At 59.1% G+C, this 24,711-nt stretch overlaps 1 protein-coding gene across 2 annotated transcripts in view; it reads right to left on the minus strand.

Moving 5' to 3' along the window:
• PMEPA1 (prostate transmembrane protein, androgen induced 1) overlaps positions 1-19,506 on the minus strand; it is a 54,115-nt gene extending 34,609 nt beyond the window's left edge. For both annotated transcript variants that reach the window (XM_086702562.1, XM_086702561.1), the window contains exon 1: positions 18,963-19,506. In XM_086702562.1, the coding sequence (XP_086558688.1) occupies positions 18,963-19,071 (109 nt within the window). In that variant the 5' untranslated portion in view covers positions 19,072-19,506. The remainder of the gene's footprint in view (positions 1-18,962) is intronic.
• Positions 19,507-24,711: the final 5,205 nt, after the last annotated feature.

A 24,711-nucleotide genomic window follows, 5' to 3' on the forward strand; every position in this document is an offset into this window, starting at 1 on the left:
GTCTGTAAAAAAAAAAAAAAAAAAGAAAAAAAAGGCTTGAATCCCATCTGTGGTTTTGCAGACTTATCTTACCAGCACGAGCCTTTGTTGTGGACGAAAGTCTGGCTTGGGAGCTCGAGGTATTACACAGACACAAACAGCACTACAGAGCAGTGACACGCGGCCCGGGGGAGTGAGGCTGTGCATCCACAGCAGCTGAGGTTTACGGGTCACTTACTATGTGCCGGGCACTGGCAGAGCCTCGCCCAACACTTGTGTCCTTCTCACCTTGGTTCTGAGACAGAAACGGTTGGCATCAGCCCATTTGACAGACAAGGAGCTCGAGACTCTGAGGGGCAGAGAGCCCTGTCAGAGGATGGGCAGGAGGTCCCCACGGGGCCTCCCCGTCCCAAGGAATAGATGCCGGGCAGCTGTGACAGAGCAGACAGCCTGAAGGGGACATGTGCTTCCCCTTCCCAAAAGTGCTGGGGGCGGGGGATGTGGGCGCATCAACCCCAGCTTTTGCCAGCAGCTCTCTGATCAGCCTTCCTCGCAAAGGCCTGGAGCTCGGCCGGCAGGGTACTTTCCGCAAATTAAACCCACCTTCACGTGATGGGATGACAGCCATTTGGACTTGTGTCTTTGTCATTTATCAAATCCTTTGAAATTTTGTTAAACAATGAGCACAAGCTGCCTTTTTCCTTCAGAAGCACCGAGCCATTTGCACATTCTCCCCTGCACGGGTGCTGCGCGCTGCCCTGGGCGTCCTCGGGGATCCTCCTTGGAAACAGCAGAAGCCAGAAAAGCAGGCCCACAGGTGAGCCCCGGGATCCCCTGCCCGGAATCCGTCCCAGGAAGCACTCAGGGAACCAAAGTCTCACGGATGCCCGCCTCCGTCACTGCTGCCCAAGGCGGATTAGGATCCAGGACCCGGGTTCCTGAATCTGCATCTCCTCCTAGAAAATTGCGGAAATGCAGGTCCCCGGCTCACTCCCCAACTTTCTCGATCAGCACCCCGGCAGGAAAGCTGGGAAGCCTCTCCTTTTCAGAAAGTTCCATATCGAAGTGAACCGTGGCACCTGGTGAATTAGGATGCGTCCACACCACGGGATCCGGGTTCCACACCACGGGATCCGGGTTCCCCTCAACTTACAAGGTTGATGGGAAAGCAGGACCAAGAGAGAAAGACGGTCCCGTCGTACCCAGCCCGCCTGTGCCTCTCTCGAGTCGTCCTGTAGGACTTCCCACAAGCTGTGCCATACATTGAGTGGTTTTCTTGTTCAGTTTCTGTCGGCCATACTTGAGTTTGCCTTTTTCATGGCTGTATACTTCTAGGACGTTCAGCCCAACCCACGGTAGGTACTCAACAAATGTGTTGAATGAGTTCATGGATGAAGGAGCAAAATGTTGAGGGAAGTGACCCATCCGAAAGGTTGCTAAATGAACACGAAATCGCAGGTGATGCACCCCGCCCAGCCTCTGGAGTGGGGCAAGGGGACCCTCCTTTCCCAGCTCTTCTTCCTTAGCACACCCACAGAGGGGCTGGGCTGGGGTCCCCAAGGCAGGCTCTGAAGGGGGAGGGGCTGTGACTCGTGGCTGAGTCACAAAGGGTCTCTCTCCAGGCAGGTCGTGGCAAGGGTGAAGGAGTTGCCAGGACTTAATGACAGAACACGCTGCCATTTCTGGAGCATTTACAAGGCACTGAGCACTGAGCTAAGCACATATTGTCTCATTTGATCCCCGCTGTGATCCTATGAAGTGACTCTTAGGATCCCCATTTTACAGATGAAGAAACAGAGGCTCCGAGTCGGGAAGCAACCCCAGGGACGCTCCCCTAGTGATGGGGGCCGTCTGGCTCCACAGCGGGGGCCCCACTGCCTCCCCCTTCTTGGGGCTGGGTCCTCCGTGTCCGTTCACTCCAGACACACGGGGTCTGGCCTTCTCAAGGACCTCGACAGGCTGCAGGCATCCGGACGTACCCGGGAAATCATGGGGGTGCAGGGGTAGGTAATGGGGCCATCAGGGCCAGAAGCAGGAAACCACGGGTGGCCAGGAGAGAAGGGGAGAGGCCCCAACCTCGCCATCCCCAGTGCGAGGTGTCTCTGGACCTGGTCCTCCTCCGGAAGACCCCTCCTCTGCTCAGACCCTCGTTCCTTCCGAGGAAGCTGTATCATCCCCGCCTGGCAGCCAGCGGGGGATGGGCACACCAATGGCCACTCTGGCTCCAGGGCGAACTCCTTGGGGGCCAGATGCAGAAGAGGCAGAACGGCCTCTCCCGTGCCGGCTGGGGCTGCTGGCCTGGCACCCACTGGCAAGGTGGCCCGTGGAAGTCGGAGTCCACCCGGAGCTCCCGGCCTCGCCTGGACACTCTTCAGGGTGGAGACGAAAGGCAGAGCTCTAGGAGCCCTTCCCAGTGACTGAAAGCTGACGGGCAAGGTCAGAGCCCTGAGGGGCCACGACTCTTCTCCTTTGGTGGACCCCACAGCCCACACTCAGCTATATTCGTGGGCATGAGAGCCAGACCACTAGGTCTAGAGTCTGGCTTTGCTACCCACCCGCCGTACGACCTAAGGCCGGCGCCCTCTAAACCTCAGTGTGCACATCCCTGCAATGGGTCTATCGACAGGGAATCTCTGGAGGCCGGTAGGGTTCCAAACCACCAGAAGAGTGCTGGGCACACAGTGGGGGTGCCCAGGGACACAGTGGGGGTGCCCAGGAGCTGTCAGGACCGTTTTCCCGGCTGATTCGGTCCCTGCTGTGGGTCAAGGTCTCCGGGAAAGCGGTCAACCCCAAATCTGGCCAGAACTAACCAGGCAAAAATCAGGGCACAGAGAGACAGCACAAAGCCCAGGCAGGCCCCCGCCCCTGCATTCCCACCGGTGCGGCCAGGACCTGACGCATTCCAGCCGAGCTGCAATGCCTCTGTGGGTTGCCCATAAAAATTCCTAGACAGGTAGTCAGGTAGGAGGCCGGGCCCGGGATGAGCAGATGAGCAGGGAGAGGGCAAGGAGGCGAGCACCCACGTGCCCTTCTCGGCCCTACCCGTAAGGCCAGTGGGCCGAGGGAGTAGCCATCTGGCCTCTTCCTTCCTCGCGAAGGTCTCTGCGGCGGGAGCCTGCCTCACCCCAGCCAGAGCGGCCGCCGGCGGCGGGTCCCTCGAGGGACTCAGGCCTCTGAGGAGGCTCAAGTCTGGTTCCCTGGGGCGGGGCGGGGGGGGGGGGGTCTTCGAGCAGCTCCCTCCACCACTGGTCTCTGCCAGACCCCAAGCCAGAGAACGTCCCCCAAGGCCTCCGTCACGGGGGCTTTCCCAGCAGTGACCAGGTGATGGGGGGGTGACGCGGTGTGGACAGCGTCAGCAGAGGTGCTGGCAGGAGCCCACGCACCCCTGCGGGGCCCCCCAGCTGGACACACCTGGGCCCCTTGCTTCGCTGGTCTCCCAACGCGTCTCCCGCTCCCCAGAGCCAAAAACATGCGTTAGGAGGGCTAGGTGATAAATCACAGATCCACCCCGCAAAGCATGGAACCGTTTCAGGCACCGGAGGGCGATTCAGTTAGGGAGGGTTTTTTTCCATTACAAAAAAAGAACTTAAGAGATCTTGGTTAAAACACACACACGGATCCGGATGACAGGCACCCCCCCCCCACACACTTTGTGGGGCGCCCCGAGAGTCCAAATGGGCACCGGCTTGGCTTCCCCGGCACTAGCACCATCCCGAGAACAAGGCAGGAGTCCCATCACCTGCCTGACGCTGCTCCGTGTCTGACCCCACCCCCTCCACCCCTAACTCTCTGCCTGTGAACTTGCCCTTTGGGCCCCCTCTGTTCGGGGTTGGGGGCGGCGTAACCCCGTGACCTTCGAACGGCTGGGTGACCTCAGAAGACCAAAGAGCGAGGTAGGCCCCGGGAGTCAGCTATTCAGGACCCCCGAGGAGTCCCTCAGCAGGAACCTCTTAGAACAGGACTCTCAACCAGGCTTCCAGATTTCTGCCATTTCCAGATACCAGTTCAAGGAAGTAAAATTCCTAAACGTTTTAATTTTAAAATTTAAATTTTTTGGGGCGCCTGGGTGGCGCAGTCGGTTAAGCGTCCGACTTCAGCCAGGTCACGATCTCACGGTCCGTGAGTTCGAGCCCCGCGTCGGGCTCTGGGCTGATGGCTCAGAGCCTGGAGCCTGTTTCCGATTCTGTGTCTCCCTCTCTCTCTGCCCCTCCCCCGTTCATGCTCTGTCTCTCTCTGTCCCAAAAATAAATAAACGTTGAAAAAAAAAAATTAAAAAAAAAAAAATTTAAATTTTTTTTTTAAGTTTATTTATGTTAAGAAATAGAGAGAGGGAGAAACGCAGTGGGGGAGGGGCAGAGAGAGGAGGACAAAGGATTCGAAGCGGGCTCTGCGCTGACAGTGCAGGGCCTGCTTGGGGTTCTCTCCCTCCCTCTCCTCCTCTCTCTCTCCCTCTCAAAATAAAATAAACTTTCTAAAAAAATAAAATAAAATTCAAGTTCTTAAATATTCAACTCACTACCTAGCCTGGTCCTCAACAACACTCATGAAGTCAGTGATGTGCTTGCTCCATTTTTCCTAACACATTTAACACGCATTGGCCCAAGTACTTAACTACGAAATCTGAAATGCCCATCCCCATGCCTTCGGAAATTTTCGCACAGGCTACCGGTTTGCCGTGAGCCTGTCGAGTTCTCCAAACTCACGAGGCAGGACAGTTGTGACACAGGTGGCTTCAGCGGGATCCAGGGGCAGCTCGGCCAATTAACCCTGGACGAGCGTGCCCTGGGGCAAGTGACTTCTCCTCTACACCTCAGTCAGCCCGTCCCGTCTGAAAAACAGGTCTAGTAACAACGGCTGCCACTGGGGCTCCCCTGGGGCTCCCCGTGGCCCAGCGCCTGGCACACGGCAGGCATTCGGCGACGGCCAGCAGCGAACCCCACTGTCGCTCACAGCCCAAGGAAGCGAGAACACGAACACCCTCATTTTACAGACCAAGTGGGGACCCACGACCGCGATGCAACCCCTGTTCTGAACCGGCCCCTGAATCTGAGGCCACTCTGCGGGTTCTGTCCCCTCTGCAGAGAAGGCTGGCCAGGGGGACCCCAGCGTGCGAGCCCCACACTCCCCAGGGAGGCATGCTCTGCCCGGGGACCCACAGCAGCATTCTGAGGCCCAAGCCATCTGTCAGCCGGCAGGAACGCGGCCTCGGTGCTCCGGCCTGAGTAACCGCCTCCCCCAGACATGATTCATACCTGTCTGGGGTCACCCACATCCTCACTCCCCACAGAGGAATGCAGGCCAGGTGAGGCGGGCTGGCATCGGTGGCTGGCGGGACCGTGCCAGGCTGGGGCAGAGGTGTGGCCTGCGGAGTCTCCAAGGACTCGGCTGCGACCCCGAGTGCCCCCACCCCACCCCGGCTGGGGCTGGACGGACGTCCGGGTCTCATGGACCCATTATTTATGGGGCCCAGATTCAGGTTACAAAAGCTTTTCCCCCTGGAGGCGGCTGGCACTCCACCAGTGAACAAGGATTCCTCTGGGTCCGGCTTGGCCCATTTCCAGTCCCCTTGCCCCAGTCCACACCGCAACTCTAAGATTCCTCCACACAGGGAACACTACTCGCAAATAAAAAGACATCACTACCGACCCACGCTACGCAACGGACCCCAAAGTCGGGAGACGGAGTGAGCAAAGCGGAACAAAGACAGTGAACACATGTACACGGGGGGGGGGGGACTTCATTTATGCAAAACTCTCCACGAGGACAGACTGACCCACAGCGACTGCCTGGGGGAGGGGGTGGGGCACAGGCCGGAAAGGGGCAAGGGGCACTTGTCCAGAGACGGAAGGAGCCGCGTCTCAATCTGGACAGGCGTCCCATGCACACATTTGCCACAACCCATCACAGTGTACGCCGTGGCTGTGCACTTTGTGTCTGTAAATTATGCCTCAATACACATGTCACAGCGGGGAAAACAGAGGTTCCAGAGGAAGTTGAGCAACTTAAGGGAAGAGAAGGGACAGTGAGTGCACGAGGTCGGATGGGGTCTTCTTTCTTGCGTAGGTTTGATCACGCCCACTTTACAGAGAAGAACACGGACGAGGAGACTGTAGGGGAGAGAGCCGAGCACGGGCTCATCGGGCAGGTCAGGGACAAGAAACCTGTTCAGAAAGAACATTCTGCCTTCAAAACCGGGGGCCCGCCAGTGCCCTGTCTCTCTCTGCCTGTCTTCTCCACCGCTAGCCCCTGTGCCAAGAAACCTTTTCTTTTCTTTTTTTAAAATTTTTTAATGTTTATTTATTTTTGAGAGAGGAGAGGGGAGGGGCAGAGAGAGAGAGAGGGAGACACAGAATCCGAAGCAGGCTCCAGGCTCCGAGCTGTCAGCACAGAGCCCGACGGGGAGGGCGGGGCTCAAACTCCTGAACCGCAAGATCATGACCCGAGCCGAGGTCGGATGCTCAACTGACCGAGACCCCCAAGCGCCCCCAGAAACCTTTTCAAAAAGGCGGGTGCCACCTCTGGTGGAGGAGAAGGCCTCCCACGGGTCCCTGAGAGCCCAGAAGGCGAAGGTTGCGGGCAGGTCCCTCCGAGCCCAGGCTCAGGGCTCGTGGCATGGGGCCAGCCGTGGGGAGCAGAACAAGAAGCCAGGACGCCGAGTGCCCACCCAACCCCAGGCGACGCCCCTGCCCCCGAGGCTGAGTGGAGGCCTCAGGGGTCCCTCAGCTGGTCCAAGCACCTGGTCCAGAACACAACCACCGGGTCTGCTCTGTGCCAGGCGTCAAGAACACCCTGCGTCCTGCTGCTGACCCCAGGCGGGACCCACGCGAGAGGCAGCGCCGTCCTGGCGCACGGAGTTCCCGTCGGTGGGGGGCGTCCTTGCGAGGACAACAGTAACAGAAGCACGCCTCCAATTAGCAGAAGGGCTTTGGGCCGAAAACCGGCCCTGGTTTCCTCCTCCTCCTGGCTGGGCTCAGCTTCCCCGCGGCCACACCCTGGAACCAGCCAGAGGGTTCTGCATCCCGGCTGCCCGGCCTGGGGTGCACCTGAGGGTCAGGTTCGCCAGCCCCCAGGTGGCCGCAGGAGGGGCGTTCCAAACGTGATGTTCTCTAGGCTCACTCCACGCCGTCTCAGGAGCCCCCGGCCCTCCCCAGCACCCACAGGTCACGGTGACCCTCTCTCCCTTCAGCTGCGGCTCAGCGCTGAACAAATTCCTGCTCTCTTGGGCCTGAGTCCCAGGGACGGCGGCCAGGTGACCCCCCCCCCCCCCCCCCCCAGGAAGCGACGTGGAGGAGAGGCCTGAACAAGGTGGCGGGAGAATCCTGAGGGCAAAGACAGAGAGGACACACCCTTGCGGTGGGTGACAGGTGGTTCTGACATTTAGGGGATGGTGGGCAAAGGGGATGATGATCGGAGCCCCACTGCCCAAGTTCAAATCCTGTTCTGCTCCTAGCCATCTCCCACCTGTAGCACACGACCTAGCTCCGCCTCCTCAGGGGCAAACCAGGGCTGACAGAAGGACGGTAAGGCAGGGCACGAGGAGCAGCCACAACGTCACTGCGGACACTCAGAAAACGATCAGATGAACAAAGTTGCTGGCACCAAGTGCCCACTCCCTAAGCACTGCCCTTGCCTCCCAGCCTCTCCTCTTTCTGGTTCTTCTTCCCAAGCCCCAGCCCTCCTCGCTTGAGTCTATTCTGGGGAAAGGGTCCAGAGCTCATTCTCGCTAGAGTGTAAAGGAATGCTATGATGTCCAAGGGGAAAGAGGCTGTCGAGGCAAAGTGGAGGCACTTCTGTGACATGCGGGCTCGTGACCCCGATTTTAAAGAGAGACAAATGGAGTGCTGTCGGGGAGCTAAGCAGTAACAGGGATGGGGTCTCGCCAAGCACGAGCCTGGAGACGGACCCAAGCCTGAGAACAGAAGGCAGGGGCTGCAGCAACCCAAGGGCGATGGCGGGGGTGGCGGGGGGTGGGGGGCACATTCCTGGAGCTCACAGCAGGGGCTGCCCGGGACTTGTCTTGCACTTGGGAGGGAGCCCTGTAGCCCTTGTCCCTTCCCCCGCCCCACCTCTCTGCACAGACAACTCCCAGCTTCCTTCCACAGAATCATCTACGTCATGGTCAAGCCCTCTCTGAGCCCTGACTGGAGTGGACAGGGGACCACCCTGGGGGAAAGTCGGAACCCAGCAGGAGCAGAGGCGGCTATGGGTTAGCAACGTCACAGGCAGGAAAGGGCAGTGCGGGACCGGCCACCATGCACTCATCCCTGTCCACACCCTGAAGTCACAAAGCCGCTCAGTGAACATGGGCTGGGTTCTCCCACAGCTCAAGGGTCACAGGAGCTGGGGATTCCCAAACCGGAGAGACAGGCCCTCCTCATTCGGTGATGCAGAGGGCAGGATCCAGCAGAGTGAGTTACGCAGACGGAGCGTCGCCAGAGAAGCGGGGAGGAATATTCCTCAACTACAGGATGATGCACCTGCAGGCAGGGCCTGGATTTACATGGACAACTGGAAGCTGGGCTCATAATTACACCTCTGGGCCACGCAGCAAGCAACTCTAATTAGCCTCTAGATGGGAGGGTAGTGACAATTTTATTTAGGGCCAAAAGTGAAGTAATAAAATGAGGCAAAACAGCAGCTTCACGCCCAAGTCCCCAAACTTTGCAGAGTCACGAAAGACTTCACAACTGCAAACATCTAACAATCGCCATTGTTCGAGAAAGGACGGGAGGGTGGGGACTGGCCTCTGACCCTTAAGCCTAGACATGTATAAACTGTTCCATGGGTGGACCCAGTCGATGGATTTTTTTTTCTTTTTTTTTTAATGGCAACATTCTCTGTATTGGTGCCTTTAAAAGGACGCTCTGCTCCAGGACACCGATGGGGGAGTCCCCGCGTGTCGGCCCACTGGGGAACAGGGCTCCGTAAACACGGGCGAGATACACCTGAGATACAAACACACTTAGCTGTGCTCCAGCGTTAACGATCACCAGCAGCAAAGGGCCTGTTGGTGTTACTTAATCGGTTCCGTTCGCCGATGTAACCGACACCCCTCTCCATCGTCTCAATACACCCACCTCTTTCTCCCCTCCCATAAATAGATTAGGAAAAATCGTTTCCTGCGATGGCCGTGACCCCGACGGCTGCCAAGCTCAGCCTGGTATGAATCACTCCAGGCTCCCCGCGACGGCATTCTGAAATGACTGAATGATAACGGGGCGGCACAGACACCAATAAATGAATCACGCCTTCCGCAAGACCAAACCTCTGGCTTTTACAGACACCAATTAGAAAGTAGAAAGAGAACAAAGAAATTACTCAGGGTGTTTGCGCAAAGTTGATCCATAGGTTTACAGAATTATTACCGACTAAATTGTTTTTAGCAAGGCAACGAGGGCCATGACCGGGTCCCGTACGGCAGCCTATCGACCCGGGAATTTGTAAAACGGGGCGGGGGGCTCCCAGGGACCTCACTTTCCACTTGCTTCTGGCGGGTTATTTAAGACCTTAACGAAATCCTTAACACGCGCAGCCGCGTAAGCGAGGTACAGGAAGCAAGCACGTACAGCCACAGCCTCAGTCAAGATCCTGGTTTTAACTTTTATTTTTTGTTCTTCACGCGTAACAGAGATTCTCTCTTCTGCGGCCAGGATCCTGCAACACGGCGTCGACAGGAACCAAACGCTCACACGATCTCTACACCGACGTCAACCGCAGACAGTTCAGCGCGAAGCTATTTTAGCTACTATCAAATGGAGGGTATAATGAAGGAATAGCGTGCGCGGGGGTCCCGTGCAAGTCCTGGGCCTCCCTAAAAAAGGACGGATTACCCCCCTCCCCCGACACCCACACCGACACACACAGGGCTCAGGTTCAACCTTGTCAGCCAGGCTTCCCGGACAGCTTCTGGAAAGTATTCAAGCATCCCCCATCAGGGCTGTCAGACCCTTGTGGGCAAAACGACCTGGGGGCAAGGGCAGTTTGCTTTCCCCCAAATGCACCGGAACCCTTCTCTCAGCTCCCTGCTTCTCTTGCTTCTGAAGGCGGAGCCGGGGAACCCTGACTTCACCTGCCTGGTGGAGCCTGGGGCAAAGCCGGGGGAAGGCTCGGGCTCAGTCCTCAGCAGACCCGTGGGAGGCAGGGCCACCACTGTGGCATCCAGTCAAGGGACCTCAAAAAACTCTCCCAGCCAGAAAACATTCTGCATATTTTATATCATAAAATATGTCTCTTTTACATATGTAAAAATACGTGTTTTTATGTAGTAAAGCACACATTTCTGTATTCTTTTTTTTATATCACGTTTCTTTACTTTTGAGAGGCAGAGAAAGACAGAGTGTGAGTGGGGGAGGGGCAGAGAGAGAGGGAGACCCAGAATCGGAAGCAGGCTCCAGGCCACGAGCTGTCAGCACAGAGCCCGACGCGGGGCTCGAACTCACGAACCGCGAGATCATGACCTGAGCCGAAGTCGGACGCTCCACCGACTGAGCCCCCCAGGCGCCCCCACACTTCTGTGTCCTTAACCACAGGCACTCAAACAAATCCACGGCTGGATATGTCACTTTTACCGCCTCCCCCAAGCCCAGGGATGGAAACATCATCTCCTGGAGACCTCAGGACCAACAGAGACTCTCCCACATGCGGATGTGACCTGCATGCCAGGAATCGATGACTCCCCACTGGTGACAGTAAAGGCTGGGAGCTGCTCCAGACAGACCCCATCATATGTCAGCAGTTCAGAAGACATCACCGCACGCGCCCAGCAGTCACAGGGGCACGTGAGGAACCCCATAAATCCGTTCATTCGCCATCTGTTTCACCGCGTATCGAGCATCTACTCCGGGCCAAGAGCCTGCAAAAGCTGTATCGGTCCTCACCGGGGTCGGCAAGGCTGCCCCGCCCCCAGCACCACCGAAGTGCACTCGAGGGACAGAAGACTTGGGACAACTTCTCCCAACTTACAAGGCCCGCACGACCGACCGTTCGAGGTTATTGCCGCGTCCGTCCAGCCTGGGGGAGCCCGACGCCGTGTGCCACGGAGCTCTGGCAGGCGTGGCTAGTGGACAGCGGAACTTTGAGAGCCGGCTCCTAGAGGCCAGAAGCAAACGTTATCCGGCATCCAGATCCCAAGTCATTAAAACTCTTTTCTGCAAGTAGAGCTATTTCCCAAACCCCCTGACACAACGCTCGCTGACTTTAGTTACGATCCATCGGAAGGCGAAGAAAGAAACTCAGACTCGACGTTTCCCGAGGCTTCTCCCAAGAAGCCGACTCTCAGCCAAGTGACCCAACGGAAAACAAACACGTGTTAGAATTTGCTGGAACACCAGGAAGATCCCACGACCCCCGATACCTCCACAGGTGGCACAGGAAGCACCCAACTCTTTTCGTCAAGCTGGCACCTGGCATCAGAGCGAACGCAAGCCTCGCTGGGGGGTGACGGCAGGTGGGAGAGCGGCCCCCAAACGCTCCAGGTCTGAAGCAGGGGACTTCTCCTGGGGCAGGGGGCGGGCGTCCCCGCCCCATTTCACAAATCCCCAGGGATTTTTGTCCTTCTGATACTCTAAGCCCGGGGGCGACCTCCCGGGACCTCCCGGGACAACTGGGGCAGAAGCAGGGGAAGCAGGTGTGCAATGGATCCCTGCACCTGCCCCTCGGTGTGACTTTGACCTTGACAGAGCGATGGGAGCCAGGAGGCCAAGGCACAGTTCCTGCCCCAAACAGCGCATTCCAAATAATATTCCAAATAACACCGAGCCGGTGCCTTTCACACTCAGCAACCGTCTTACCAACCTATGAAGTAGGTGCTACTGTTCCCTGCATCTTGCGGAGATGCCCGTCGAGGCTCAGGACCGACGGTGCGCTCGCCTCGATGGTTTTCAGAATCTTTATCTTGACTGCGTCCTGTCCAGTTGGGACTCAGCTTCCAGTCCGCCCACCCGCCCTTCCCATTCTCACTCCCCTCCCTCATACACATACGGGGTTTCTACAGGCTCGGGAGATACACTGGGCAAAACGGGCCTGCATTTTCATAACCTACCCAGCAGGCTGGAATTCGGGGAAGGGTTAACAGAGAGGGTCCCTCCAGGAACAGCCCTGGGCCCCTCAGCGATCTCCTGTCTCCTGCCCCAACATCGGACGGGCTGTACTGGGGACGCAAACAGAGACGCCAGCCCCTCGGGCAGCCTGATAAGGGACACACCTGGATGGCGGACGACAGCCCATGTGCCTCCAGAGGGGGAGAACAGACCCGACGGGGCACCCGAGATTTGTTAGCGTTCCTGCCTCGTGAACGGTCCCACGTGGGCTTGCGGTCCTGCGAAAACATCTAAGCCACCGCTGCCGTGTCGACCCTTGCAAAGGCGACGCTGGGGCTCAGGGAGTCGGCGTGGTGTCGAGGGGGGCGGGGGGGGGGGGGGGAAGTCAGGATCAAGGCGCTCAGGTCTGAATCACCAGAGCATCAGTTCCTGGCTCTGGGACCTGTGGCAAGTGTCTTACCCTCTCTGAACCCATTTTCGAAGCTGCAAAAGTGGGGACAGCAATGGCTCGCTCACGGAGCTGTTTCTAAGACGGAGAAACATGTGTCACTAGCACCCGGCACATGAGAAGTGCCCCACATACAACTAAGAGACGGAGTGCAAGCAAAAAGCCAATGGTCACCCTGGAGACAGAAGGTACGGCCGTTCTGTGGCTCTCTCGCAAAGCCTGGGGACGCCCCACCCCTTCCCGGGCCCGTCCCGGGGGCACTGAAGGCCCCGCTCTCGATAGCAAGTCCTTCTGGGACTCTTCTCCGCTTGGTGACAGACATTTCCACCGGCACCTGACAAGGCCCTGACGAGACCCAGAGACGTCTGCGGTGTCACCCGAAGGGAAAGGGAGACTGGCTGTCACGACTTCACGGAGGGGCGCCGCTCACCTGGGAGGGGGCAGGGCAGCGGTGAAGACACAGGTCACGTGTACTTGCTGGGAGAAGTCAAGCAGAAGACGTGTCCCCACCCCACCCCACCTGCCGCGCGGGGGGGCGGGGGGAGAAATCAGGCTCCTATTTTGATGGCTCACGGCCTGTCTACCCTCACTTGTTAAAAACTGCAGTTAATTTTCAAAAAGGAAAAGAGGAACCCCAAGCCATCCCTAGTTTCCGGGGTCGTCTTCTGCACTGGACCTGGTGGGGCATCTGGATGTCACGGTGCTGTTGACCTCACGGCCCCACGCAGCCCCTCCCCCTTCCGAAGCTGCCGTTAGATCTCAGGAACCCACGGGGGTCCCTAGGAGACGGTGGGGGGCTTCCTTCTGGGGGCGCAGGTCTGCTGGGGGGTTCCCAGCCAGCTCTGCGGTGGGCCTGGCAAGGACAAGCAAAGTGACACATTCAAGCACCTCCACCTTCAGGGTCACGCCCCCCCCCCCCCCCCCCCCGCGCCCGTTGACTCCAACATCCCAGCGACTGCCAGCACCCCAGCCCCCAGGAGGGAGAAGGACTCCTCATCAGGCAGTGACCGCCAGGGGACAGGGCAGAGTGGGTAGCTGAAGACTGACCCCCCTCAGTTACCGCCAACCCGCATGAACAGCGAGCTGTGCAGACACCGGACCCCACTCCCCGACGGTAACCTCGCAGGCGTCACAACGCCCCAGCACGCAGGACCTGTTGTTCTTCCTGCGTTCCAGACGGGCCAAGGCACGGCCAGTCGGTTCTGGAGCAGCGCTGAGTGAGGCCCGTCCCTCTGGCCCCCGTCGCACCCTCTGCCCCACTGCACCCCGGGGGGAGATCGGGCCTGTGAGCAGGCTCGGTGGGGCCCTCGAGGTGAGAGAAAAAAAGAACTGTCAGGCGTTTTACATCAAATTCCAGACGTTTCCCCGAAACGGAAAGGCGGGGCTGCCCCCTGGGCGGGACTCACACCCCCAGGGCTCTGCAGCCCCCTCCCCACCGGAGAAACCTGGGTTTCCCAGCCCGCCAGGCGCTTCACCAGCCTCAGGAAGCCCCGGGCACAGCATGGGGCCATCCTCACTGCTGCCAGGCACCGAGAGGAGCGGGCATGCCGGCCCACGGGGCCCCCACACGTGCCCCTAAGCGTGCCCTGGCACGCGCACGCACACACACGTGCATGCACGTGTGCACACGACACCTTTCAGAAAGCACAAAACAGGCCCTCGGCTTTGATGGCCTTCTCGGCGCGTCCACGGCCGGCAGGAGGAGAGCCTCCCAAGTTCCCCGTGAAAGACTTCCTTGTCTCCGCGCAGGACCCCAGGCCCCGAGTTGCCTGTGAGCTCAGTCTCTGGATGACAAAGTCCGATGAGGAGAAAGGCCACGCGGACCCTCTGCTGCGGACCCCACCGCGAGGCGCCTCCTCTAGGAGACTTTCTTCCATTTTAACAACTCACCAAACCGCGGCCTGGCCCTGGGCTGGGACACGGAGACAGCAGGTGTCCAGGCTGAGCACCCCCTGATGTCCTAAAAAAGCTGCCGCCGCCCCATCCTCCCCAACAGCCTCCTCTCCTGGGCAGCTGCACACACCCATCCACGCCCCTTCTCTCTCCAAGGCAGAGAGCATAAATTTGCACAACTCAGAGGGCACGCTACGCACGCGAGCACACTTGCCCTTGTTTTCCTTACGTGCCCAGAAGGGGAAACCATTCCCAACCCGGAGAGAGGCCGGCGAGGAAGGCGGAGAGTGGTCGCGGCTGGGCCTGTGTGCGCACGTGTGTGTGCACGCCCAAGGCCGTGGGTGCACCGGATATGCACGGACACGTGCGTGCGGGTCTGCGTGCATGCATCCCGGAGCAATGACTTACTCTGTGCCTTCACGGACACGAAGCCCGCCCCTGACCTGGGGTCACACTGGCTGGCATGGCTGGCTTGCCCCAGAGCTCCGGGGAGCCGCGGCCAACCGTCTGCCCTGACATCCCGTCTCAGCTCAACCCCTGTGCACCTCAGCCTAAACCCGGGACGGTCAGAAAACACGTGGGGTAAAAGTCCCTGCTGAGGGGGCCCGCGGGGTAGCCGGCACAAAGTCGGCCACAGGCGGAACCGAGTCCGGAAATCCAAGCTCGCACGATGCTAGAGTCTCTCCTCCTAAAGAACGCAAACCCGAGACGAAAACCGGGAACTCCAGCAGAGCCCCCATCCCAAGTGCGCGGCACACAACAGGCGCTCAGTAAAGGCCAAGGGAATCACTGGCGGGTGCCAACTCCGAGCAAGACCATCGGCCTCCCCAGGGGCAGCTCGCCCAACGAGACCGAGGTTCAGTTTCTGGCAAGTGACTCACGTCTACCCTCCCACCCTCCCCCCCCCCCCAAGCCCCTCGGAGAAACTAACAATTGATTAAGATGGCAGGCACTCAGCTAGGGCAATGTGCCCCCCTGCCCCGCCACCCCAGGGGACATCTGGTGAAGCCTGGAGACTTGTTGGGGTGTTACAACTTGACGCGGGGGGGGGGGGCACAATCCTACTCCAATGGGCATCTAGTGGGCAGAGGCCAAGGGTGCTGCTCGATACCCAGCACACAACGCACCCTCCCCCTCCGCCACCCCAAGGCAGTCCTAGTGCCCGGAGTGAGATACCCTGGATCTGAGACGTCACTACACCAGGTGGCCGGTGGCTTTCTCCTGGCCAGCGACTCTCTCCAAGTCTCCAGTCTGGGGGATATCTGTTTGGAACTGGCTGCAGAAGAGGAACCAGAGGCTCAGTGACGTTGGCGGTGTTAGGGAACAAAGCTGCCACCGTAGTGACTGGCAGGGGTCCAGGGTGGGTCCGGGGCAGGGCCCTCCAGACACGCTGTCCAGGCACCAACAGCTGCATGGCACAAGTCAGTCTGTCCAGGCATCCGTCTGCCCCCCAAAAGCCGCAGCAGAAGCTGGAAGAGAAAGGCAGGGGCTAATTTCTACGAGACACAGGCCTGTAAAGAGGCCAACAAGAATGTCAAGAAACACACGTGCAGCGAGGAATCCTTTCCTGAAAAGTCGCCCAGCCAACTCCCTACTGTCGGCTCTGGGGGCTGTCACCTGAGCTGGCTGTTTTTAACCCCAAGACCCCTGGCTTTTTTTTTTTTTTTTTTTTTAAAGAATAGCGTATTCTTCTGTGGGGTGTCTTGGGAAGAGTGCATTCCCATCAGAAAGCATCCCTCACCTCCTGACTCTCAGGGTGGATGGGGGGCCCCGGAGTATGGTGGCAGTATCTTATGAAAGTCGAGACCATCCCAGAGACCTGGCTTCCCCAGACACAGCCCGGTTCCCACCCTCCCAGGTGCAACGGGGATGCTGCTGATTTCTTCCAGCCCCCAAGTTCAAGGTAGACCCACCGTGGGGCCCAAGTTCCAAGTTCCGAAGACGGTGTGTGTGCTTCCGGGGTCTGGGTCTGGCGTGGCTTGGGGGCCCGGGGCAAAGCTTTTTCACTGCCACCTTCCCTCATCTATAAAGCCCGAGCTGGCCAACGCTCCACCCAGCTCTGAAATCTAGGGCAACAGACCCCCACAGCAGCGACCCAGCACTATCAGAGGGGAGGGGAGCCAGTGCTGACCCTGAAGCCTCCAGCCAGGCTTTGGAAGGCAGAGGCCCCATCTTAAAACATGGTGGAATGTCAAACTTCAACCATCAGGATCTCATTTTTCAGATGAGGAAACTCGAGGGGCTTGAGGAAGCTACCAAGAACAATTTCCTCTCCTCTACAAAGAAGTCACCGGACGCCCCTGTGCAGCCCAGCTCCAAATGCATCTTTAACGTCCTACTTGCAAACCGTCTTGAACTCCTGTCCTGTGAAATGTGGCCTTCCTTCCACCTTCCAATTTTTCCTCCCCATCTTCTTGTATGAAGAACCTCCAGGCCTTGAAAGCTTCCTCCCAAGACCCTTTGCGGGGGGGGGATCTGATTAGCACTTCCAACAAACTGTTATACTATACGTGCATTTTAAAGATCACTTCCTTTCCTGCCCTGGGCTTTCTTCCAGTAAGTAGGGGGCCGTGTGTAAAAGACACACTGAACACGGTGACTCATGTCCCATCCTGGGGCCAGCTGGAGCAGGCCAGGGTTCCAGGGGCTCCCCTCGAGGGTCCCGTTCAGAAGCCCCACCGTGGGAAGCGCACAGGTCGAAGGCGATGGGACTGAACACCACCTCGGTGTCAGCCAAAATATCATCAGGGCTGAACAGCCCAAGAAGGGGCAGGAGTAAGAAGGGATGTTTTCAAAGGTCCTCCACACAAAGGACAAGAGCGAAACGCCTGTGCCCAGTCCTCATAATGATAAGTTAGACACAACAGCGTGGAGCCCCCCGTGGGGAGTCCACTAAGGCGGCTCTCCAGAAGAGAGGGAGAAATGAGGCACTGAGGGTACTTAAGCAGCAATCCATTCAGCACTGGCGAGGCTCTCTCCAAACATGTGCGAACATATTTTAATAATATCCCCGTGCATTTCATTAGCCTCCTGAGTTCACAAAGGGCCTTTGGGAAACAATCTGGTTTAATGCAACTCAGTTCCGCAAACGCTGGCTCTGGCAGGTTCTCCAGGCACCTCGCTGGCCTGGCGCGTTGGGGCACCTGGGGGGGGGGGGGTTGGGGCACCTTGCGGGGGCGTGGGGGGGGGGACAAGGCTTTCAATTCCTGGACTGGAGGGAGGGTGGGGGAGTCACGGGTGGAAGGACCCACCACCACAACTGGCCAGCTTGCCCCAGCAGGGCCGGTCACGGGCTATTTTTACCTCTTGTGCCTCACTGTACAGGCTCAGGGGCCACAACTGTGGCAGCCGCCTGCGGAAACTGGCTTATGAGTCACCCGGTGACTGCCCTGCTCAGTGGTGTCTGCCTCTCCAGGTCCCAGCTGGAAGGAGGCTGGCCCTTGCTGAGAAGCGCAGTGTGCTCCCTTTGCCTGGGGTGCTGAGAGGCGAGGGCGGAGACACGGGAAGCCCGGAGGGGCAAGAGGTCCCCCCCAGAGGATGGGCTGGGGGACGGGGTACCGGTTAGAAGGCAGACCCCAGGGAGTGGCGGTCCATTCCCCGCCCAGCCCGACCCCCACCTGAGTGGGCTACGCACGGGCAATCTGAGGCTTATTTGTCTGAACTTCTGGACGTGTGGGGCGAGCTGGTACCAATCTTCAAACACCCCCTCCCCACCCTCGTCTCCGTCCTCCTTCCAGGGCAAGGCAGTCCCAAACACAGACAGCCCCAAACTTTGACTCATTTGTAACCACGGTCCCAGCCAGGCTGAGCCAAGCTGTCCAGACAGAGGCTATTTATAGGTGCGTCGGGGACACAGACACACAATGAGACACACACTCCAGATCCACCTTCGGCCGGACCCACCAGGGCCGAGCCCTGGATTCAGACACCTGGGCACAAATGGTCCCCCGAGCCCCCGGACAGATGCACGCACTCAAAAGACGCACCCAGAGCCGGACGCAGGCGGAGACACAGGAAGACTTCATATTCCCGGGACAGACCGCAACGCAGACACACAGCCACGGAGACGCGCCAGACACAGACACACAGACACGCACACTCCACAGACGCAAGGAGACCCACTCACACAGACCGAGACGTGAGCGCCGCGCACACTCCAGACACACACCCGGGGCCCCAGACACCCCGCAGGCCAGACAGTGTCTCACACGCCCGCCACCCCCCCTTCCCCCGGCCAAAGTTGATAAAGAGCCGGCCTCATTGCTCCATCGAGACTGCCCCTGAGGGAAATAAAATGGAAACTTCGCGGATCCGACCGCCCCAGCCCTCCCGCGCCGGGCGCCCCGCCGCCCTCCGCGCCGCTCGACCCCGGGTCCGAGTCCCAGCGGGCGGGGCGCGGGCAGCGGGGGCCGTGCCAGGCTCGCCGCGCCGCGGGACAAAGCCGGGCCGGCCGCCAGCTGCCGCGAGCCAGGAGGGCGCGCCCGGGGCGCAGGGCGCACGGCCCGAGGGGGCGCGCACGGCCCGGGCCCCCGCCCGCAGCTGCGCGGGGACTCGGGGTCCGCGCCCGACGGGGCCCCAAGGGAGGGGGGCGCGGGGTCACTCACTGATCTCCATGCTCTGGAACAAAGAGCGTTTGCAGTTGCACGTGCAGGAGACATTGGGCTGCCCGGCGGCGAGGGCGGCGGTGCTGTTGACCCCCATCAAGCGGTGCATGGACGGCGCGGCGGCGCGGCGCGGGGCGCAGGGGGCACGGGGGCGGCCGGGGGGGGTTCCGGCCGGCGCCCGGCGCTCGGGCCCCGCATGCAGGAGGCGCGCGGCGGGGAAGGCGCACCCCGGCTCGCCGGGCTCGGGGCGCCGCCAAGTTCCCGGGGCGCCGCGGGACTCAGTGCGCGGGGCCGCGCTCCTCTGTGCCCCCCGGCCGCCCCTCGGCAGCCCCGGGGGCGTCGGCAGTGCCCGCGGGTGGCGTCCGGGAAATGGGCCGGCAGCCGGGGCGCGCGCTGCCGCCTGGGCTGAGCCTCCGCTGCTGGCTTCCCGCAGCCGAGCGCCTCCGCCGCCGCCGCCGCCGCCTCCTCCTCATTCAAGTCCAAGGAGATCGGGTTTCGCTCCGAGACCGCGGTCGGAGGCAGGCAGACGGTCTGACGTCAGCGCTAGACGGGGCTGCCGGTTCCCACCGCGCGGGGGCCGGGGAGGGGGCGCGCGCTGCGCCAATCCCCGCCGAGGTTCCCCCGCACCCCCCTCCCCGGGCCGCGGGGCGGGGTGACAGGGAAGGGGGCGGGCTCTTAAAGGGCCAGAGCCAGGCGGCCCGCGTAGACCCGGGACCGGCGGGGCGGAGGAGGGGCGTAGCGTCCCCGCCCCTACTGGGGTCAGTTTGGAACACCCGCCCGGCACACACTCCGTCCCGGGCTCACCCCACCCCCCCCCCGCCCGTTGCGGCTGCGTTCTGGGCCCCCGGGGTTCTTGACCCGGGTTTGGGGGGAAGCCTGCCCCCCACCCCCCGCCGCCACAAAGAGGTCCCTGAGACTCCGGGTAGGAGAATTGGAGAAGATGGGGGGAGTCCTCCCGATGGCTCCCTACCTGATTCGCAGGAAACTCCCCGCCTCCAGGTCTGCGGCCTCACGGGGCCTCTAGCCCCCTGCGCCCCCTGCGCACTTTAACCCGACCCCAAGGAGGTCGACTGGGTAAGACTGGAATTCGCTTAGACACGCCCCGGACAGCCCGGAGAAACGCCCGGGAGCCCTTGTCATGTAAATACGTGTCGGGGACTTGTGTAATGTCCCAGCCCGCAGGGCCCGGGGCGAATCCACTCCCATTGTCTGCTGCCCGAGGGGCCGCTGGCTGGGGGGTAGGGGGGCGCCTCCGGAGTTCAAAGGTGGGCGAGGAAGTGCGGGGGTGTACTTTTATTTCATTAAGTTTTAATTACCCGAGTGCTACAAGAACACATTCTCCTGGTGAAAAAGATATTAAAATATTACGTCAGAGGCCCTCTCCCTGGCACGTCTCCAAACTCTCCACAATTTGGTGTGCCCTCTCCTAGACCTCTGCCTAAGTCTCTGGTTTACATGCACTTGTGAAGCGCCTACCTTGTGCCAGAAACTTACCAAATATTAACTCAACCTGATACCTATTCCCCCCGGGCAGAAATGTTTATCCCCATTTTCCAGACGTGGGAACTGGCCTGGCCTGGGGAGTTGGTTGCTTAGGGCTATACGAAAGAGGACACAAGTCTCTCACACGAGCCAGGTCCCTGGGGTAGCTGCACCCCCGCCCTCCCCCCCCCCCCCCATATTTTTCTCCTTCTTTACATTTCTACGTATCCCTTCAATTGCTGGAGTTTAGTCATGAGCAGAGGCTCCTTTTGTATTGGGCGAGGGTAGGAGGGGTGTTTAAAAATTATTATTTCCTTTTAATAGACGGTAACCCGCCCAGAGACTTGCAGAACTTTGAGAAAGCCAGCCCTGGGGAGTGGGTGACATCTCTCCGGGCAGCTGGTCACAGTGATGTCTCTTGTTCTCTTAAGAGGGCAGGCAGAAAACTTTCTGGAAGACCCCAGCTCAGGGGTGATTGGGGGTTTCGGGGTTTATGGAGGGGTCCAAGGGTGTCCAGCACAGAGGGAGTTTCAAAGGCACCGACCATCATTTGGGAAGAGAAGCTGACTCTTGGAGCTGTGCCCAACCCTGGGGACCGGGAGGTGGGCAGTGCTCAGGGCCTGTATGGCGGGCGCCCCTGCAATGGGCTGGACGGTCTCAGCCCCGACCTTGAGGAAGGATGGACTTCGCCAGCAGATCTGGGGTCGGGGGACGTCTTCCTCCAATTCGTCTTCTTTGTTTTCATTGGACTTTTTTTTTTTTAACCATTAGCACAGAGCCTGACGTGGGGCTTGAACCCACGAACCGTGAGATCACGACCTGAGCGGAAGTCGGGTGCTCAACCAACTGAGGCACCCAGGTGCCCCATTGTTATAATTTGGCTTCTGCAGCTTGGAGGAAAAGCTGGAGGGTCCTGATCATTGCTTGGGGGACCCTAAAAATGGAGGCTGGGCTTGGGGATAACCATGGGTCCCACCCATCTCCTGGGCCAAAAAAGACCACTGTCATAGCCTCCCCTTTCACCTATTCCTTCTTTCACTCTATCCACAAACTCTCAGGAGCTCCACCCCTGGTGCTGGGGATTCAGGACACCAGGAACCACCCTGTCCTCTAAGTCTCTTGCAGAGGCTCTGGGCTGTCTGGCAGTGAGAAATCGGGGCGCTCTGATTGTCTTGGAAATGAAGCAGTATTTACACAATTGAGGCTGAACCACCAGCAGGCAAAAAATAACCAGTGAATTCAATTCATTAAAAAACAACAGCAACAACTTACCCACAAGGTTGACCTCTGGTTGATCTTCCTGGGACGACGGCAGTGGCCACATTTATTGAGCGCCTACAGTGTGACATCGCTGTTCTAATGGTGGCACCTGGGAGGGACTGTTTAGTGGTCTGTGCCCTGGTTCCAAAAGTGGGGCGTCAGGCATGGTGGTCACAACCGCCATCTCCAAAGATGAGTGGGACACGTGACCTTGGCAAGTACCTTCACCACTACTGCCTCAGTTTCCTCCTCTGCAAAATGGCATCGTGAATGATGTCGTTGTCCGGGATGATAGGGTTAGGGTTAAGGTCCAGGGTCAGGGTCAGGGTTAGGGTTAGGGGTAGGGTCTTCCTGTTTACAGAGGAAAAGATTGTCAATTGGGAAGGATTGTCAATTGGGACCCATGACGGGTCCTCGGCTAAGGTGGGTTTTAGGAAAGGACAGAATTGCTTTGGAAGAAGCATAAACTTGAGAAGCCACACGCATGGGAAGCTTTGTGTGTGCCTGGGGCTGCCAGATAAGTGTGAATTTTGGATAAACCACAAATAACGTTTAGTATAAGTATATCCTGTTCAATATTTGGGATATACTTATACTAAAAATTCGTGTGTCGCTTATCTGAAATTCAAATTTGACTGGACGTCCTGTGTTTTTATTTGCTAAATCTGGTTGCCCTGTGTGTGCCCGGCACTGTGGCCCTGGGAATTCGGTGAGGAGGAGGACAGTGCCCACTGCCAGACCAGGCACAGGAATCAAAGCTCACTGATTCTGTCCAGGGTCACGCTGCAGGGCCAAGGTGTGAATGGTGCAGTGTGGGAGCACCCACCCTACGTGGAGTGTGGGCGCTGGAGGGTGGACCAAATCTGCTGGACAAGAGTCTGTGGGAGGGAGGCCATAAATCAGGGGAAAAAATTTCCTCCATTCATTCAACAAATATTGCGTTCCAATTCAGTCAGTGCCAGGCTCTTTGCTGGGTACCAGGCACAGGGCAAGAAACAAAACAAAATCCCCACCCTCGGGGCGCTTGGGTGGCTCAATCAGTTAAGCGTCTGATTCTTGGTTCTCCTCTCAGATCGTGATCTCTGGGTTTGTGAGTTTGGGCCCTGCATCAGTCTCTGTGCTGACAGGGCAGAGCCCGCTTGGGATCCTCTCTCTCTCTCTCCCCCTCTCCGTCTGTCTCTCCACACCCCCCCATCCCCCTACCCCCGCCTCTCAAAATGAATAAACTTCAAAAAAAAAATCTCCACCCTCATGCGACATGGGGCGGGGGGGTCACATGGGATAGGACTGGAGAGGCTACAGACTCACAGACAAATTCATAGTTAAACTAGGTCCCTTCAGGTATGGTGATGATGAGTTAGAGGCCAGGGTGGTGGTCAGGGAAGCCCACCCTGAGGAGGTGGCATTTCATTCAATTCACAGGTACTGGGAATCTTCCTAGAGCCAGGTACAAACAAACCCTTTCCCTCCTGGGGTTCCTTTTCTTGCAGGCGAGACAGACGACAAATGCAGAAACACGGAAGTGTTGGTTTCAGAGAGGCACTGACTGCAAAGCTGGAAAGAATACAAAGGGCCTTGGGGCGCCTGGGGGGCTCAGTCGGTGGAGCGGCAGACTTCCGCTCAGGTCACGATCTCGTGGTCCGTGGCTTCGAGCCCCGCGTCTGGCTCTGTGCTGACAGCTCGGAGCCTGGAGCTGTTTCGGATTCTGTGTCTGCCTCTCTCTAGCCTTCCCCCGTTTGCGTTCTGTCTCTCTCTGTCTTTCAAAAATGAATAAATGCTAAAAAAAAAAAAAAAAAAAAAAAAAAAGGAATACAAAGGGCCTTGGTCTGGATGCAGCTGGAGCCCAAGAAGTGGCCTCTCTGGGCAGGTGGGACAGCGAGACGGGAGTCCCAGGCCAGGAGCAGCCAGTGCCCAGCCCGGTTACGGGGCGTAGGATTGTGAAATGGGTGTATGTCCTCGGGTGACCGGCAGGACGGGACTTTCAGGGCCTCCAGACAGGACAGTGCTGCGGTCCGCCCTGAGTGTGGCTTTGGAACCACCAGAGGGGCTCTTTAGAGAGAAAAGGTCCTGTCCACGCCAGTAAGGAGGCCTTCCTGCTAGAGGCACATCCCTGCTGGCTGGGCTTGGGCCCGTGGCCAGCTTCACAAGTGTGACCCGTGTAGGTACCGGTGGTGGTGGGGGGGGGGGGGGGTGGGTCCTCTCACAGAAGGGCCCCAAGCTTAGGTTAACGCTCTCTTGTCACCGTCTTGAAGTTCTTAATAATGAATAATTTTGGAACAAGGGGGCCCTACCGCTTGGGGGCCAGGCCTGCCCTGGCAGCCAGTCGGGAAGCCCGGGAGAAGGCTGCATGGGTTTTGGTGGGGCCGAGGGTGGCTGGCCGTGTCCTGTGTCCCCTGGGCATTGTGCAAAGTGCCCTGCTGAGTCGGCGCAGGGCCTGCTCTGGCTGTGGGCAGTGGGGACAAGGCAGATCCCAGCCTCCTCGGGTCCAGCCCAGTGTTTTGTTTCCAAACACTAATCAGGGCTCATGTTTTTTGGACACAGCCGGGAACCGGGCCCTACTCTAGACACTTCGTCGCCACGCCACAAATACGCGTGGGGATCCACAGTGAGTTCACTGGGTCCCTACAACAGCCCCAGGAGGTCCGAGCTAATATTATTATTTCCGTTTGACAGATGGGGGCACGGAGGCGTGGGTGGGCACCCGCAGGTGAGGCCGGGCAGGGTGTGGATACAGCTCCTTGGGGCCCGGAGCCCAAGTCTGAGCCTCAGCAGAAGAGGCTTTCCGCTCCTCTCCTCCAGCCTGAGCCCCCTTCCCACCTCTGCCTGGGGCCACGCGGCCTTCACCAATGGGCTTTGGGCTCTTCCCTGGGCTTCCTGGAGGCTCCCCTGGGCTGCCCTGCCCTCGGAAGCCGAGGAGCAGCTGACTTTTGCCGGGAGCAGGGGGCAGGAGTTAGCGGAGGTGGGGGGAGGGGAAGACCGAACTCAGAGGGACACCTGCTGCCGGAAC

Source organism: Puma concolor, chromosome A3 (assembly GCF_028749965.1).
Source record: "Puma concolor isolate L17-30 chromosome A3, mPumCon1.1.hap2, whole genome shotgun sequence".
Lineage (NCBI taxonomy): Eukaryota > Metazoa > Chordata > Mammalia > Carnivora > Felidae > Puma > Puma concolor.